An 18,563-nucleotide genomic window follows, 5' to 3' on the forward strand; every position below is an offset into this window, starting at 1 on the left:
ACTATAGGTACTGGTATGGGTGAAGGTATTCATCAGGAAGATATATTAACTTGATCCATCTGCAGATTGGCTAGTGTGATAAATAGTTGCATCTGCTCAGGAGTGGATGTTAGGTTAAATTAGCTAGTAAATCAGTGTTTGCACTTGACCATAAAGACTAAAGAGATAAAAGTGCCAGAACTTGTACTGTTGTTTACTATGGATTTTGAGCAGTTTAAAATTTCTGCACCATGGCTCTGACTTATGCTGTAGAAACTTTGATGGTGTAATTGCCTGAAGCAACATGAGGGGATGTGCTTCATAAATGTTCAATAGTTGATGTACTTGTATAAAACAGCATTTATGACTTGCCTTGGTAAAACACACCATGTGCAGACAACTTTTTGCTCTTAAGTAGAGCTTTAATGACAGACGATGTTTTGTTCTTAGGTGATGTTTTGCTCTAAGTAGAGCTTTATTTACAGGTGATGTTCCACTTTGAGCCGAATTTTATTTACAGACAAAAAGTGTATGATTAAATGTTTGCTTTGCAAGTTAATGTCCTTTTTGCAACATTTTGTAAGAACTCTTGCAGCCCAGCATGACAAAGCATTTTTAGAATATGTACAATATATACAAAATCCTTAAGATTATGCACATTGTAAACTTTCATGCATATTTTTATTTTCCAGGTGGAGTCAGTTTTGGTGGTTGTGGCTTATGAAACTGGATTACCAGCTCATGCTCATGTACTTAAAAAGGAACAGTGTGAACACTATTGGAAAATTTGGTGCTCCAGGCTTGCTCAGTTTTGGAAACAAATAGAGCTTGAAGAGACAGATATATAAAAAACACAATTATTGAACTGTGCTACACCCTCTGCATAAACTAACAAGCACACATACAAACATTTGTGTGTGTGTACATATGCATGTACTCTGGTATTTGTGGTTGGAGGGACAGATTCTCAGAACCTTGTCTCACCTCTTAATGTTCCACTTTCTGGATTCACTTCCTCTTAGTCTCAAAGGACCTATCGTACTTGTTCTTAAAATTATGTATGGAGCCTGCCTCCACAACTTCCTCACCAAGATCATTCCATTTTCCAACCAACCCTATGGTTCAGTTTCCAGTGTTGCCTCTGTGTTCCCATTTCTCACCTCTTGGACTGCCTTTCTCTGTCTATCTTATCATTTCTCCTGAGTATTTTGCATGTTGATATCATGTCCTACCTGGTTCTTCAGTCTACCAATATTGTCAGGTCCAACGCTGTTAGTCTCTCCTCGTAGCTAGTGGCCCTTAGCTTAGGAACTAGCCTTGTTGCATACTGCACTTTCTCTAGCTTCTTAATATGCTTTTTTGTGTGTGGGTTCCATACTGGTGCTGCATACTCCAAGATGGGTTTAACGTACATTGTATAAAGAGCCTAGAATGACTGTTGATATTTCTTGCTAGACAAGCATTGACTGCAGAAGTTATTCAGCTCATGTGAGCCTCTGGCTGGGCACTATGCTTACCCCTAGATTTCTCTATAGAGTGATAGTGTGAGAATGAGAGGGAGAGAGAAAGAGAGGGAGTGTGTAAGAGTGAATATAAGAGAGGGAAGAAGAGGTAGAGAGAGTGTAAGAGGGGAGAGAGAGGTAGAGAGTGTACAAGAGGGAGAGAGAGGAAGAGAGTGAGAGGGAGTGTGTGTAAGAGAGAGAATTGTAAGAAAGGGAGTGTGTGTGTGAGAAAGGGAGAGTGAGAGTGAATATGAGTGTGAGTGTGTGTATTTGTTACTTAGGAAATATTTTTTCATTCTCATGGTCAGGAAGTGGATTGATCTGGACAGCGAAGTGATAAAGGCAGAATCCATACATAGCTTTAAGAATAATTATGACAGAGATCACCAAGCCTTGAGAAAATGAACCCACTAGTGACCAGTTTGAGAAGCAGGGCCAGGAACTGAGACTCCATCCCTATAACCACAAATAGGCAAGTATAAATATGAGTGTGTACATGTGCACACACATACATACATATACTTATGCATACATTTGTTTACATACCTACCTACCTATCAACTGAGGTTAGAAACTCCCTGTTAAGGATGTCCTCAGCAGCTGTGTTAGTAACTGTCTCCTAGCACAGGCAAGGGTCTTACTGTCCATGTTAGTACAGTGGCCACAAAAAAAAATCTGTAGATTAACACTTTTTGGACAATAAAACAAAAAAATGCAACTTACTGTGTGTAAATGTATTTTATTTTCACTTTTTAGCTCCATCTAGTACTTGGTCATGTTACCCTTGTTCTTTATCACCATCTAAAGTCGCCTGGGTATCGAAGTGGCGAGGATGGAGAAGAAGGAGGCGCCCATGTAGATCCAAAGCTTCTTCAGTGCCTCCTTCAGATCCATGTTGTTGGTGGGTCGAACTTTTGCAATCTCATTTTTCATCACATGCCAGGCATTGCCGATAGGATTTAGGTCAGGGGAATTGCTTGGCCACTCCAAAACTCTAATATTATTGTCTTCAAAGAACTTTTTCACCACTTTTGACTTATGGGCAAGGGCACCATTATGCATAAAAAATTCACATGTGAATGATCCAAAATGTCAGCATGTGGTCCCTTAACACCTCGATATAATTACTTCCCTTCATTGTAATACATGTATTTTTAGGAAGAAAGTATAGTCTACCCATGCCCTTATAACCACTAAAAGCACCTCAGACCATAACACTGTCAGGGTGCTCCACAGCATACCGCGGGTCATAATGGGACACACCACTGGGACAATGGATGGTCTTGGAGCTGCTCCTGATGAGCCTGAAGGTACTCTCAACGCTGAACATCACCTTCTGCCACTGGTCTTCATGGCTTCAGTTAGCATGGGCTTCTTGGTGGCACGTTGAGTAGGCATTTTCAGGTCCTTTTTCAGTCAGTGCTGAATGGTTTGCACTGCGACATCATACAGGAGTGCAGGATGCATTTTCTTGAGCTCTGCGGCTGTTATGGCAGGAAATGATAACACTTCCCTCCTCAGGATGTTGTCTATGTGAAGAGAAAATGCATCCTGCATTCCTGAAAGACGTTGCAGTGCCAAACATTCAGCATCAACTGCAAAAGGACCTGAAAATGCCTGCTTGATGTGCCACCAAGAAACCCATGCTAACTGAAGCCATGAAGAAGAAACGGCTTCAGTTCTGCAAGAAGTACAAGGATTGGACCTCAGACCAGTGGCAGAAGGTGATGTTCAGCAATGAGAGTACCTTCAGGCTCGTTAAGAGTAGCTCCAAGACAGTCTGTCGTCCCAGTGGTGTGTCCCGTTATGACCTGCAGTATGCTGTGAAGCACCCTGACAGTGTTATGGCTTGGGGTGCTTTTAGTAGTTATAATGGCAGGGGTGGACTATACTTCCTTCTTAAGAACATTACGATGAAGGGAAGTAATTATATCGAGGTGTTAAGGGACCACATGGTAACATTCTGGATCATTCATGAGTTTGAATATTTTATGCATGATAATGCCCTTGCCCATAAGTCAAAAGCAGTGAAAAAGTTCCTTGAGGGCTATAATATCAGTGTTTTGGAGTGGCCAGGCAATTCTCCTGATCTGAATCCTATGAAAATGCTTGGCATGTGATGAAAAATGAGATTGCAAAAGTTCGACCCACCAACATCATGGACCTGAAGAAGGCACTGAAGAAACTTTGGAGCTACATGGATGCTTCCTTCTTCTCCACTTTGATGCCCAGGCGACTTCAGATGGTGATAAAGAACAGGGTTAACATGACCAAGTACTAGTTGGAAGCTAAAAAGTGAAAATAAAATACATGTACACACAGTAAGTTGCATTTTTTCGTTTTATTGTCCAAAAATTGTTCATGTATAGATTTTTTTTGTGGCCACTGTATAGCCTTAACATTAACACAGCAGGCTAGATCTGCCTTGGAGTGAAGATCATCTGGAGTATGTTAGTGTTTTATTATGGTTACAGGATGTGCATTTATTTTACTTCTTTGAAGTTAACATTCATGATTTTGTTTTAGAAGACTGTAATATGTGCTTTCATTTAATAGTGCCAGTATTAAAGAAGGTAAGAAAAAAGTTCCATAGTTTAGGTATGAAGGTGAATCAGTTCTTGCATAAATGAAGAACCTGCGTATTATAGTTTGTGTTTTTCTTGACATTTTTATACCTCTTATGAACTGCCTGAAGATATGGACAAAATAGAGTTAAGGTCTTCAGGCACTCATCAAAATTTGTAAAGTCTGCATCTATGTATTTCTTGTAGTGTGACCTCCATGTACCCCTCTAGGGAGGTTCCTTGATGCTGGTAAGGGGTTTTGATCCTAGGAATTGTACCTGTACTTCCCTTCCTTGGCACTGTATGACTCCTAAATATAAAGATACTAACATTTTTTTTATTCAAAATGTTTCTCAGAAATATTGTGGTCTTTTTTTTTTTCATTATTTTTTTCTCAGTTGTTCAAGGTTTACACAAAACTAGTCCCAACTATTATAATTCCTTTATCTCTTCCAATATCTTACTCGGTAACATTTTGCAAATTTATTGTGTTTAATGGTACCCAAAACTTTCTTGTTTTACAAACATGCTGAAATTTTTTCTAACCTTCCTAATATATTCATCCATGTTGTGTTGTTATATTCATGGGAAGGCACTAAATATATAACATTTGTGGTATACATTAAGTTACAATTTATTTGGCGTCCATCACACACCAATTGGCATGCCCTCTCAACCAGCATTTAGAATGAAGCAGGTTATTTAGGGGGTCCACTGCTCTGTTGGATTGTGCAATTCAAATCAACCAGTAGCATGTAAGTTTGCCTCCATCCAAATTGAGGCCATGCTTTACCACCTGACTGATCATATACACTTGTACTTGCTTTTTTATTCTGAAGTGTATAACAAACTTATGAGTGGCTCTTTGCACTCTGGCACACTACTGCTATTCTTCTGATTATTTAACTTTGTAAATATTTTAAGTATCTTAGTGAAGGGAATATACAGGTAAAGAAAAAACCACCCCCTTGTGTTTGGCCTTTGCCTTTAAGGATTGACCCAAGTAATTAATCTTGAGACTTAAATTATGGCCAAGTACAACAGGCCCTGGAACTGCATACCTGTTTTCTTAATAATGGTCATGCAGTACCTGGAAAATGGGAGGTGATTAGGTTTGATTCCTTGGGTCAGGAACCTTTCACTGGTATCAAGTCACCTTCCTTTCAGGAATTTTTTGTTGTACCTGGCTCAACCTCTGCTGTGTTCTGATCACTTGTGGTGGACTTATGAGGGCACTTGTCTTGCTGTTACCTACCTCAGCTCATTTGAAGGTGTTTTTGTCATGTGACATACTAATTGGCAAAAAAATATAGTTGGAGAAAATATTCAGCCATTTGTTCCTTAGAAGCAACTCCACTCATTACTTTATATCGGAAAAATGTTATCAGCCTGTCTTGGTGGAAGACGGCTGTTCAGTTAAAAACAAAACAAAATTAAAAGCTAATGTGTGTCTGACAGGGTCTGGTTATAACGATAATGAAAACACTTGTCCTTTATTCATAATTAATTAAACTTTTTTTCAGCACTGAACTTAAAAAAAGGAAGTTAAAGTAATAGTCACATGTAAGAGGGAAGTTATAATTAAAGACAAGAAAATGCATATTCTATTTAAAATATTTCATTTATGCTTGCTAATATATAAACTTGTTAAAGAATGCCTTAATTTATTTAATATGTTTAAGTAAAATATTAAATCTAATCTTAAAAATACGATATTTGAACATGACCAACATTTTGATTAGCAAAACAGTTGATGTTGTAAAGGAAGAAACCTAAAGTTGCACTGAAATCATTGTTCAAAAAACAACATATGTCTGCAGCAACATTTACTGTTTATTCTTAGTGATTACTCAACATGTCCTTTTGTACTTTATTAACCTCCTGCCACCCTTGTTTCCCATCTTGTCCTCTAATATCCTAGTTCTTCCCTTTGCCTTTACTCAGTTTCTAAATTACAGAATTTGTGTATGGTACATGCACAAAATAAGCCTGATCAATGACTTGCACTATCATGCTATCTGAGAATTCACTAAAACATTAAAATTGAAGGTCAAGCTATATGTGAGAAATATTTATTAATTACATTAAAATGGGTTTCCATTAATTACTACTATTATCCAAATGAGTTGTGCTCATACATACTTTTTCATTTACTGTACAGTAAATGAAAGAGTAGGTATGAACAGTTAATACACTTGTGAAAATTATTGTGCAGCCTAAAACTGCTAAATATGAACTATATAATAAACAGAAAAAAAAAAGGTTCAAATCCAAGTATTTAACCTATAAACGGTCCAAACGTATATATACATTCTCTCAACCAGCACCCTGAATATTTTGAAAAAAAAAAAAAAAAAAAAAAAATTATAGTAATAAAGTGCATTTTTCAAATGTGTCATAGGATAAAAAAAAAATTTAGGGTCAGTACTAAGACATGAGGCCACGAAGTTGGCACTGGATGCTCACCTGACAGCAACATCAAGTCCTGCCGCTTGCAGAAGTGTTGCTGATATACCTTTTTTTCTTGTTTTTATATAATTGTATATAATCTTTATGTTCTGATAATTATAGTAGTTCTTGTGATTTCATAGCCAATCTTTATTCTGACACTAATATTAGGTACTGAAATTGTACTCAAATTGTCACAAACACACTGACAGGTGAACATTTACACTTGCCTTGGTCATTTACTATTGTCTAGGAATCTATACAAAGTATTTATAGGTCCCAGCATTGTTTTAGATATGCTAAAGTATATATGAAACTTCTTGAAGCATGGTGTTTATGACGAGTGTCACATCTGCTGACAGGGTAAGAAGTGGAGTGACATTTGATGATGTATAATAATAATAATAATTTCCCTTATCACTTCAATGCTGACAGTGGTGACATTTGGTGAGCGTCGTCTTATCTTATCACTGCACTAATGACAGTGGTGACATTTGATGAGCATTGCTGTCTTATCTTATCACTCCACTAATGATAGTGGTGACACTTGATGAGTGTACACGGCCTTGCTTTATTTGTTTTCACTGTTACACATAAACATGTCTGTCTGTCTGCTTGTCTCTCTTGCCTCAGAGAATTGCTCATGAACCAACCTGTATTACACACGATCACTATCTACAAGTACAATATAGCACTTTGTCTGGATTTTTTGGGGTTATCCTGGGTAATTTACACTATGTATAATTGTATTAATGTATGTGTCTGTCTCTATCTCATAGGAACAAAGAAATAGACAGAGATAGATACAGCCAATCAGCCAGCCAGCCTGCCGAACGCTATTACACGTTCCAGAATTGTTTCTTTTTATTTTGGGCATAAGTTATAGGACATTCTGGCAGGATGACTACCAGTGGTACCAAAATTGAAAGGGTGTTGCACAAATGTTGCACGTGGGTTATTATCGAGGTTTTTTATATTTCCGTGACCACTTGTGGCAACATCCACCTCAAAGCCACTAAACTTGGGGTCAACATCACTTCCCTCATAAATGGGGAGTGTTAATACGACATGACATCAGTGAATCCTTGGTGTTTGCCGTGCTGTTTGCTCTAGCTGGCGCTCAATTTACCTGGTGCTCCCACAAGGTATTAAGTGGTCCTAGATTTTCTTAATGCTGTGCACACTGAGTGTTAAGACCCATTCTATGTTGACCAGGTATCTCAGGCCAATTGTGACAAATTTGGAGGCAGGAAAAATAAAACGTAAATATACGTTTGGGGTGCTAGTGGTAAGAATGTATATATACGTTTGGACAGTTTACAGGTTAAAAAGTTAACTGGTGAAGGGGCAACCAGACAAATCTTGTAAATGTATATACAGTGTAATGACCAAAACTTTCTCATGCTATGTCTGTTTAGCAGCTTTCTTATCTTACTGAGCTGCAGATAATAATAATAATTTTGAACTTGCCACTACTGTTCCAGCTGGTAAATAAAATGCTGTAACCTCCTCAATCATTCTAAATGTATGAAAATTGAAAGACTTCACATTATGCCACCATGTGGAAGAACACTGCTATATACTGAAAAATTCACATCAGATTCTTGTAAGTTCTGACTTATAATCTTATAAGGCTGCTGACAATTATTAAATTATTACTGAGTCATTGTTACTAATAATGGACACAAATTCTTATACATTATCACAATTAACATTTTCCTGTTAAGCTGTGCATTTGTTGGAGCTAAGCATTGCATTCTCATTTTACCACTAGTAACTATGGATGCCGTGGTTGATGTGTTGACTCGCACAGACTCTCAACACTCTTGGATATCTGACTGATGATGGTTGGATCATGGGTCATTGAGATATAATTTTTTTAATTTATTATATTTTTCATTGGATTCTTCCTCCGTAAGCCAAGCATGTCATAAGAGGCGACTAAAATGCTGGGAGCAAGGGGGCTAGTAACCCCTTCTGTATACATTACTAAAGTTAAAAAGAAACTTTTTTTTCTTTTTGGGCCACCCTACATCAGTGGGATACAGCCAGTTTGTTGAAAGAAGAAAAGATTTTTCATTGGTACTCAACTGTGCTCTAGTAATATTCGAAAGTGTCTACTTTATTTAAATCGTGTTGGAACATATATGAACTGTGAAAAAAAAAAACATTACATTTTACTTTTCAAAAGAGGTAGTTAACCATTCTTCCTAAAATCATATGTTGCAATTATCTTGGCACTATAGACTTGATTGTATATTTGCAATATTAAAAGAAATGTATAATGTGAAATCTTATGCATATTTTTATGTAATCATTAACACTAAGCAACACTTGCTATGGCAGATGGGTACATATTATTATTATTATAATAAAAAATGAGTGCTAAACCACAAGGAAAATGGATACATAAATGCTTAACATATACACAGTATTATAAAAAAAATCCTTAATTAACCTAACATTATAATAAATATATATTTAGTCAAGATTAAGTATAAGATATATAATTTGCATAGCAGGATAATGCATTCATGAAGCCTGAAAATCTGAGGAGCACTTTGTTTGATATTACCTTGAACTATGGAGAGCAAAGCAAGCATTATTCTCATACTCATGCTGAAGGAAAGAATGTTTCATGTCTTGAGAGGGACAATGTGCAATTCTGTTCACCACTTTATAATGAATTTTTGCTGGTAAATTTACCTTGACTATGGATACTCTCATGACACTAAGGTGGAAAAAACATGGTTTCTTGTATGCTGCTTTATCAGTATCTCAAAAAGACCAAAGAAGCCAGTTTGGAGACTTGCTTGTTTAAGGTTGTTCGCTAATAAATCTCAGTCTATGCTGATAATTTACTTTTTGTAATCTTTCAAACTATTCTTCATTTAAAAAAAAATTTTTTTATTACCCTGTGTGAGAATACCGAGGACAGTGGTACCCTGAGTTTCGAACTTTCTTTGTTCCAAAAGGCTGTTCGAGTGCCGTTACCAAACGAATTTGTTCCCATATGGAATAATGTAAATTAGATTAGTCCGTTTCAGACCCCCATAAATACACTTACAAAAGCACTTACAATAATACACTTATATAATTGGTCGAGTTGGGGTACCACTATGTGTTATATTTGACATATTTTTTGTGATAAAACGTTTACCTAAAAACTGAAATTACAAACTTATTATTTCAATTAACATTTCATAAACAGATGCTCTGTTAAGATGTGTGTGGAATTTTCAAAGAATAAACTTTTGTCTTCACACTACATCTTTTATTAACACTCAATGGTTTGTCTCAAAACTTAGATCTTTCAGCAATCTTAAGGAGAACATCTGTAAATTCACTTGTTGGGGTAGCTTTATTCTCTTAGTATTTTTTTTCACCACTTCATATATTAAAATGTAACAGAGTGCAACAAATTTATTAAAATTTTCACCCATGCACTGAGTTGCTGTGCTGCCTGACCCTAACCTATATCTTCTAACTTTCAACAATTAGATACTTTATTCTCATTTCTATTGTGTGGCAATTATAAACAATTTTGTTAATATGTTAGCACACTTCTGGAAAAATGGCAACTGAGTGAATGTATTTTCTCTGAGTCACCCTGCCTTAGCAGGAGATGGCCAATGAGTTAAAAGATTAGGCTATTTTCAAAAGAAGCTGGTATTGTCATAATTTATTTTTTTTTAACCCACCAGCCATCTCCCACTGAGGTAGTAGGGTGACCCAAAAGAGGAAAATCATCCAATGTCATTTATTCAACTGCTTTCTTGCCAGAAGAGTGCTGATGTCACAGTTCATATAACCCTCTGAACTCTCTCACTAACTCTTTTGCCCTTCCCCAAAATTCATGCAACATTTTTATTATTTTCATTATTTTTATATTTTTTTTAACACGGCCGTCTCCCACCAAGGTAGAGTGGCCCAAAAAAGAAAAACTTTCATCATCATTATTCACTCTATTACTGTCTTGCCAGAGGCACGCTTACACTACAGTTATAAAACTGCAACATTAACACCCCTCCTTCAGAGTGCAGACACTGTACTTCTCATCTCCAGGACTCTAAGTCCGGCCTGCCGGTTTCCCTGAATCCTTTCATGTTACCTTGCTCACACTCTCATATTTATTTTACAAAATTTAATCTTCCTTTGGTTATAGAGCATAACTACTATAAAAACAATTATTATTATATTCATGGAAATCGCTAACCCTATGTTGGTCATTCAACACTGTATGGCGACTGGTGAGGTAGAAAGTAGAGGGAAAAAGGGTATGTGTCATGTGCAAGAACAAGAGTGGGAGAAAGAAAATCAGTGTATTAAATCAGTTTTAGTTCAACAACAGAGAATCTGCATAAAGATAAGACTGACAGAATACACATGTCACAGATCTGAGGGAGAAGTTGAAAATAAAAATAGTTTTTTCTGATGAATGGAACAGGCAATCAGATAAGAATTCTTAGTCAAAATAGCATAGCTAGAATTACTTAAAAAAACCCATACTTACAAAAAGAAAATTATGATGATGTTTTGGTTCATCTTAGACCACTGTCAAGTCACAACTGACACGACTTGAGAATGGTCCAGGATGAAACTAAACATCTTAATGAGCAAATAATCAATCAAAATACATCCTCTGTATCAAGATACCATTTTCTTAATTCTTAACTCACAAAATTGTAATGACATGATTGCAAACAAACCATACCACGGGTGGGGTTAGAGCCCGCGATCAGAGTCTCAAAACTCCAGACCGTCACATTAGCTAACGCGACAGTCTGTAGTTTTGAGACTCTCTGATCGCAGGTTCTAACCCCGCCCATGGTATGGTTTCTTAATTCTTAGTGGTGCTAGATGCCCCTTCATGAAATAACTACATGAGGGTCTGAGGCATAAGAATACTGTTCCTCAGTCAACACAATAAATAAATGTTCATTCAAAATTAAACATTGATTTTTCCACCCTAATGTCATTAGTAATACTGTACATTGGTTCTAAAATCTACTTTCTCTGATATATTGTACCAGCAAAACATTAATATTATTAATAAGGTGTAATACTATAATGCAACAAGAAGATATATCAATATGATCTAACAAAATCAAGTTGTGTTCCTAAAACTGGTCTTAAATTTAAGTATTATTTGACACTAAACATTACATTCCAAAGGTTACTAATGTATTATGCTGCTTTAGATGGAGAAACTGGAGGGTGTGTCCAGTGGCCAGAACAAATACAGTTGGAAGCCCACTGTTGGTCCCATGCACTCTCTGAATCTCCCCACCAACTAGCTCGTACGCTACAACATCTGTAAATATATGGCTAATAAGTTTTATACATGTATACAAGGAAGAAACAATAAGCAAATAACATTTCTAGGGAAACAGTACTAAAGTAATGCAAAAGCTCATAGGAACACCTTAATTTTTCATGGAAAATGACACTCTCTGGGAAGCAATTAGTGATGCATGATACAGTGAAAGACTTAATGTTCCAAAGAAAAGCCAGCTACAAAACTGTATTCAGTAAGATGTCTTAAATTGCCCCACATTCACTAAGTACTGGTGTGGAAAACTTTTTATAATGAAAAGTTTTAAACATCTCAAAATTCAGTATTTGTACTGTAGCCAAGAAGGTCTCCAAAACAGTAGACATTCTTTCTAAGATACAGTACTGTGTACCCTAAATGGTACTACTTACACTATACCACTCTCTAATCAACCCTTATCTCACCTATGGTATTTGTACATGGAGATCTATTATGGCTAATCACCTTGAACCATTAATAACCCAACAAAAAGCTGCAGTGCAGTTAATCACCCATTCCTGTCTCAGACAACACACCCCTCTGCTCTTCAAGAGTTTGAACTTAATATACAAAATATGCACTCAAATTACTGTTCCTACTACATATACAAAACATTAAACTTCACTATAAACCCTCCTCTCAAACTTCTCCTTGATAGCTACAACAGAACACAGATACAACACAAAGCATAAAACTCTTTTTGACATCCCTCGTGTCCATCTTACCCTAAGCAAAAATGCAATGCGCATAAAGGGCCCCTGAGATGTGGAATTCATTGCCTGAACCAGCAAAAGGTCCCCTGTCTGCCATTCAGTTTAGGGTCATAATAAAAAATCACCTCAACTCCTAAATTTAACTTTATCAACACTATACTATGCCTGAAATCATAGCTCCAGTTTGAAACTACTCACGAAATCCAAATTAACTCAATATCACTAAATAAATTTTAAGGATTAAATACACACATAAAATTGTATTACTGTGCTAATGTAAACTGTGCTAATTATAATATATTTTGCTGCCTGTCTATTATAAATTTTATTATTTATAAATTCTGCTACTTCCCATTATTGTAATAACACATAATTAAAATACAGGTCTCCCTCCACATTCGCAAGGGTTAGGGGATAAAGAACCTTGCGAATGCTAATGTTTGGTGCAGGGAAATATAATAATAGCATTTACTTAGCCTAATAATACTGCTTCCTTAACTTATTGAACCATGAACAATCATAAAACACATGAAAACATCGTAAAATATTGTACTAGTGCCAGCCCTTTGGTAAAGGTGAGAAAGACTATAGAATCCAAGAAAGAACTCGTAGCAGAGTACCAAAGTGGAGGAGGAAGAGAGAGAGGGGAGAATGTGCCTTCTTCAGTGATTCTACGACATGTACGATACTAAAGCAGCACTAGTCGATAAAGGCTATAGCGCCAGCCAACGATAAAGTGTAGCAAGTAAGTTAAGAGATTAACTTATAGAAAAAGGACAGCATGAACCTAACTCCTCCAATGTTGTTGGAGGTATATAGGGCTACTGAGAACACCGCCGCCTCTGCTGGCCTTCACCACCACTATGTACGGCTTATGCTCTAAATGGCCCTTGTACACTCAACAACAACAACACAACACCACTTGTTATTAATGTTATTAATATTAATAATGAGTGGTTATTACTGTTATTAATATTGTTATTGCTGTTATTAATACTGTTATTACTGTCATTAATATTGTTTATTATGTCACATTAGATCAATTCTTTTCTTTCTTTCTTTCAACACACCAGCCGTATCCCACCGAGGCAGGGTGGCCCAAAAGGAAAAACGAAAGCTTCTCCTTTTACATTTAGTAATATATACAGGAGAAGGGGTTACTAGCCCCTTGCCCCCGGCATTTTAGTTGCCTCTTACAACACGCATGGTTACGGAGGAAGAATTCTGTTCCACTTCCCCATGGAGAATTAGATCAATTGTGATAGATAAATAAGCAGCAGAGTTGAAATTAGCGTTATATTGAAGGACTATCTTGTCCTGCCTCCAAACAAACTCTGCCGCCACCAAAATTCCTAACATATCGTTGGGTGGCTGGGCATTCGCAAATGTTTGAAGCCTGTGAAAGTGGAACTTGCGAATGTGGATGGAGACCTGCATACCACTCCATAACCTATGTCTAGTTTTAAGTAGCCTGGTAAGCATTAGAATTAGTTTGCCTGAAATGATTGTGCATTCTAGCAGCTATCTTTGTGCTTGAAATTATTTTATTTTATTATTTTATTTTGTTATTTTATTATATTTGTACATGTACTGTACAAAGAAATAAATGATTTAATTTTTTTTTTAATCCTGCTTGAGGATTGTTCATATAAGCTCGAATAATGGCCAAAAAACACAATCAAATTTAGGATCTTCTCACCCTGCTTAATAACCACCACCTGCTTGTACAATAACCAGATTCCTGGCTGCCAACCTTCCCCTTTTCGCTTAATATTAAGACTTCACTTGCTCATACAATGACCAGATAATGTTTATAAAGTAAATTCTTGAGTTAATAGACCTTGAAAATATGAGGCAAAATCTGTTGGGTCTAATGATACAGAATCATTAGACAAAGTCTATTGGTTACCTTATTGTTTATTATTACTATGATCATTGCAAAAGAATCTCGTCTCTCCATCACAACCACCATTACCAGTAGCCCAGTAATGGCATTTACTAAAGGGTTCACTCTTATCACCCTGGGAGTCAAAGGTCTTCAGAGATGGAACTAAATTAGCTGTTTGCTGCATCAGCAGTCTACACACACATAGTTTTCATATCCTGTGCATTATCAATTAAAATGTGAGGAAACTGGGAAAAATGTTAATGTATGTAGATTGTTTATCACTGAGGAAGTCACAGATTTTAGTTGTCTAGGGTCCATTGTTTAGCTAAAGTATAGTGGTATAAAATCCTCGTTTTATAAGTGCAAAACACAAAAAAATATGAAAAATGTTCAAAATATTGAGAAAAATATTAAGGAGAGAATCCTTCAACCGAAATTCCAAAATTTGAAAGTTTGTCGAGTGTTGACATGATATGCCACAAGTGGCTCATTCAGTGTAAGATGTGGTGGAGGCTCCATCCTCCATCTACTGAGCTGAGACAGATGAGCTTCATATTTGTACTAATGCCAGTTTGTTGTCAGCAGCCATTACTCACATATTACTTGATATTTTGTGCTCTGTGGTGTGAAGATATTGTTAAAAATGTTGAAAAGGCCTATGGGTAACAGTGAAAAGAAAAAGAGGAAACATTTATTTTTATCTATATCACAGGTCAAGTTGTTGGAAAAACCTGACAACGGTGTAAGTGTGAAGCGTATGACTGAAGAGTTTGGTGTTGGAACAACCACTATCTACCACCTAAGAAAACAGGACAAACATTGCATAGAGGGGAAAAAAAAAAATGAAGATTTTGACTGAGTGGTGATGGAGTGGATTAGTCAGTGTTGGAGTGAGCATATGCCACTAATGGAATGCTGATCATGAAAAAAGCAAAAATCTATGATGATGAACTGAATACTGAAGGTAACTGTGAATATTCAGTAGGTTGGTTACAAAAATTTTAAGAAAAGGCACAGCATTAAATATTTAAAGATTCGTAGTGATAAAGCATCTAGTGATCACAAGCAACAGAGAAATTCATTGACACAGATCTGCCAAGACTGATGATGCTGATGAAAATCTAGCAACAAAACAAATCTACAATGCTGATGAGACATTACTGTTCTGGCATTTGCCCCAGAAAAACATTGACTACAGCTGATGAGAGAGCTCCTACTGGAGTTAAGGATGCCAAGGACAGAGTAACTGTGCTGGGATGTGTTAATGCAGCAAGCATATATGTATAAGTGAAAACTCGCTGTGGTAGGCAAAACCCTGCATCTTAGTTTTTTAAAGGTGTGAGTATCTTACCAGTCCATCTTTTCTAATGGTGTGAATACCTTACCAGATGTATTTTCTGATTTGTTTCACAAACATTTTGTACCAGCGGCTGATGCCCAGTGCAGGGCACTGGACTGGATGCCAAATGCAAGATTTTGTTATTCTTTGACAACTGTTTTGCTCATCCTCCAGCTGAACTTCTCATCAAAAATAATGTTTATGGCACGTATTTTTCCCCAAGTGTGACATCATTAACCTTTTCAGGGTCCAAGGCCAAAATCTGAAGTGGTGCCCCAGTGTCCAAGAATTTAAAAAAAAAAAAAATTATTTTTTCTTATGAAATGGTAGAAAATCTTTTCGTGAAGGTAATAAAACAGAATGTACGAAATTTGATGGAAAATTGACGAAATTATGCTCTCGCGAATTTTGATGTGTCAGCGATATTTACGAATCGGCGATTTTGCCGACTTTGACTCCCATTTTAGGCCAATTACATTATTCCAGTTGACCAAATTCTTAGCTATTTCACTAGTATTACTTCTATTCTATCGACTGAGCACAAGAAATCACCAAGTCAACTGTTTCAACTATAAAATAAAGTGATCGGAAATTGGTAATTTGGCCAATTTAACACAAAGTTCAAAATATTCCAATTTCAAAATAGGGTCCAGAATAAACAATGTAGGTATTCCTGGCACTAAACTAACATTTCCTCTGTTCATTAGTTACGTTTTAAGGCTTTACAAATGTCATGCCCCTATGTTTAACCTTTCTTTAATATTACATTGCGGTTATTTCCTTTAATAGCTAAATTGGAAATGAACGTCCTTGTGTTGGGGAAAGCAGCACTTAACACTTCTAGCACACGTATGATAGACGAATGTTCACTCTGTGTACAAGCAAGTCACCACAAACTTACTATGTTTATAGGTGAACCTCTGGCATGTCCCACTTAAAAAGCCAGTACGGCAATGCTCGTTAAATTGTTCTTTTAAGTCACTACAGGAAACACTGGTATGCCAGCAGCACTGTAGAACGTATACGTAGACATGCTGGGCCTTAGGACAGCTGTAACTGCAGGCTGCCTTAGCTTGTTCTGGCTAGCTTGGAATGCTGTTTTCAAGCTTGCTTGAATGTGCTTGCTAAGCTCGTGTCAACCACCTGGATATTTGCTTGTAGCAGGCAGGTAGGCACACAGGAGACACATTCGTAAGATGAGTGGAGTGCGGCACAGAGGACTGACACAGGCACTCAAGCACTTATGTGGTCTGGCAAAAAACCCCCTCTAGACCATAAGTAAATAGAGGCGAATGGCTGAGTTCCAAATCGAGGAAGGAGCGGAGGCAGGCGAGGCGGAGTGAAGGTAGGCCTCCTACAGCCACTTCAAATCAACATGTTTGTGTTTCACTAGGTATATCACTAGTCACAGTTCACACATAAGAGTTCGCTAGACACAGGCAATATGGGTGTAGTGGCCTGTGGGTTGCAGTGCCATTTTCAAGGTCATTCACTGGGCCCAGAGTCGTCTCGAGAGTTACCAACACTGTACTACGGTGGTAGTGGTTGTGATGGTGGTAGTGTTTGTGATGGTGGTAGAGGGTGGTAGTGATGGTAGAGGGTGGCAGTGGTTGTGATGGTGGTAGAGGGTGGTAAGGGTTGTGACGGTGGTAGAGGGTGGTAAGGGTTGTCATGGTGGTAGAGGGTGGTAGTGATGGTGGTAGAGGGTGGTAGTGATGATGGTGGAGGGTGGTAGTGATGGTGGTAGCAGGTGGTAGTAATGGTGGTAGAGGGTGTTAGTGGTGGTGGCAGAAGGTGATGGTGAAGGTGGTAGAGGGTGGCTGCAATTGTGATGGTGGTAGATGGTGGTAGTGGTTGTGATGGTAGTAGAGGGTGGTAGTGGTTGTGATGGTGGTAGTGGTTGTGATGGTGGTAGAGGGTGGTAGTGGTTGTGATGGTGGTAGAGGGTGGTAGTGATGATGGTAGAGGGTGGAAGCAGTTGTGATGGTGGTAGTGATGGTGGCAGTGATGGTGGAAGATGGTGGTAAGGGTTGTGATGGTGGTAGAGGGTGGTAGTGGTAGTGATGGTGGTAGAGGGTGGTAGTGATGATGGTAGAGGGTGGTAGTGATGATGGTAGAGGGTGGTAGTGATGATGGTAGAGGGTGGTAGTGATGGTGGTAGCAGGTGGTAGTGATGGTGGTAGAGGGTGGTAGTGGTGGTGGTAGAGGGTGATGGTGAAGGTGGTAGAGGGTGGCTGTAATTGTGATGGTGGTAGATGGTGGTAGTGGTTGTGATGGTGGTAGAGGGTGGGAGGGGTGGTGGTAGAGGGTGGTAATGATGGTGGTAGAGGGTGGTAGTGATGGTGGTAGAGGGTGGTAGCAGTTGTGATGGTGGTAGAGGGTGGCAGTGGTTGTGATGGTGGTAGTGATGGTGGCAGTGATGGTGGAAGATGGTGGTAAGGGTTGTGATGGTGGTAGAGAGTGGTAGTTGTGATGGTGGTAGAGGGTGGTAGTGATGGTGGTAGAGGGTGGTAATGGTTGTGATGGTGGTAGAGGGTGGTAGTGGTTGTGATGGTGGTAGAGGGTGGTAGTGATGGTGGTAGAGGGTGGTAGTGATGATGGTAGAGGGTGGCCTGGTGGCTAACACTCTCGCTTCACACGGCGAGGGCCTGGGTTCGATTCCCAGCCAGAGTAGAAACATTGGACATGTTTCTTTCCACCTGTTGTCTATGTTCCCCATCAGTAAAATGGTTACCTGGGTGTTAGTGGACTGGTGTGGGTCGCATCCTGGGACACTGACCTAATTTGCCCGAAATGCGGAGCATAACAAGGGAGTT

The 18,563-nt window shown here is 38.0% G+C and overlaps 2 protein-coding genes across 6 annotated transcripts in view; one reads left to right on the forward strand and one right to left on the reverse strand.

Moving 5' to 3' along the window:
- LOC128686596 (uncharacterized) overlaps positions 1 to 4,572 on the forward strand; it is an 85,496-nt gene extending 80,924 nt beyond the window's left edge. For all 5 annotated transcript variants that reach the window (XM_053773538.2, XM_053773537.2, XM_053773535.2 and 2 more), the window contains exon 5: positions 672 to 4,572. In XM_053773538.2, the coding sequence (XP_053629513.1) occupies positions 672 to 827 (156 nt within the window). In that variant the 3' untranslated portion in view covers positions 828 to 4,572. The remainder of the gene's footprint in view (positions 1 to 671) is intronic.
- A 6,603-nt stretch (positions 4,573 to 11,175) lies between these two features.
- MED16 (mediator complex subunit 16) overlaps positions 11,176 to 18,563 on the reverse strand; it is a 292,898-nt gene continuing 285,510 nt past the window's right edge. Inside the window, exon 17 of the mRNA XM_070084299.1 lies at positions 11,176 to 11,807. Within this exon, the coding sequence (XP_069940400.1) occupies positions 11,681 to 11,807 (127 nt within the window). The 3' untranslated portion in view covers positions 11,176 to 11,680. The remainder of the gene's footprint in view (positions 11,808 to 18,563) is intronic.

This window comes from Cherax quadricarinatus, chromosome 12 (assembly GCF_038502225.1).
Source record: "Cherax quadricarinatus isolate ZL_2023a chromosome 12, ASM3850222v1, whole genome shotgun sequence".
In the NCBI taxonomy this organism is placed as follows: domain Eukaryota; kingdom Metazoa; phylum Arthropoda; class Malacostraca; order Decapoda; family Parastacidae; genus Cherax; species Cherax quadricarinatus.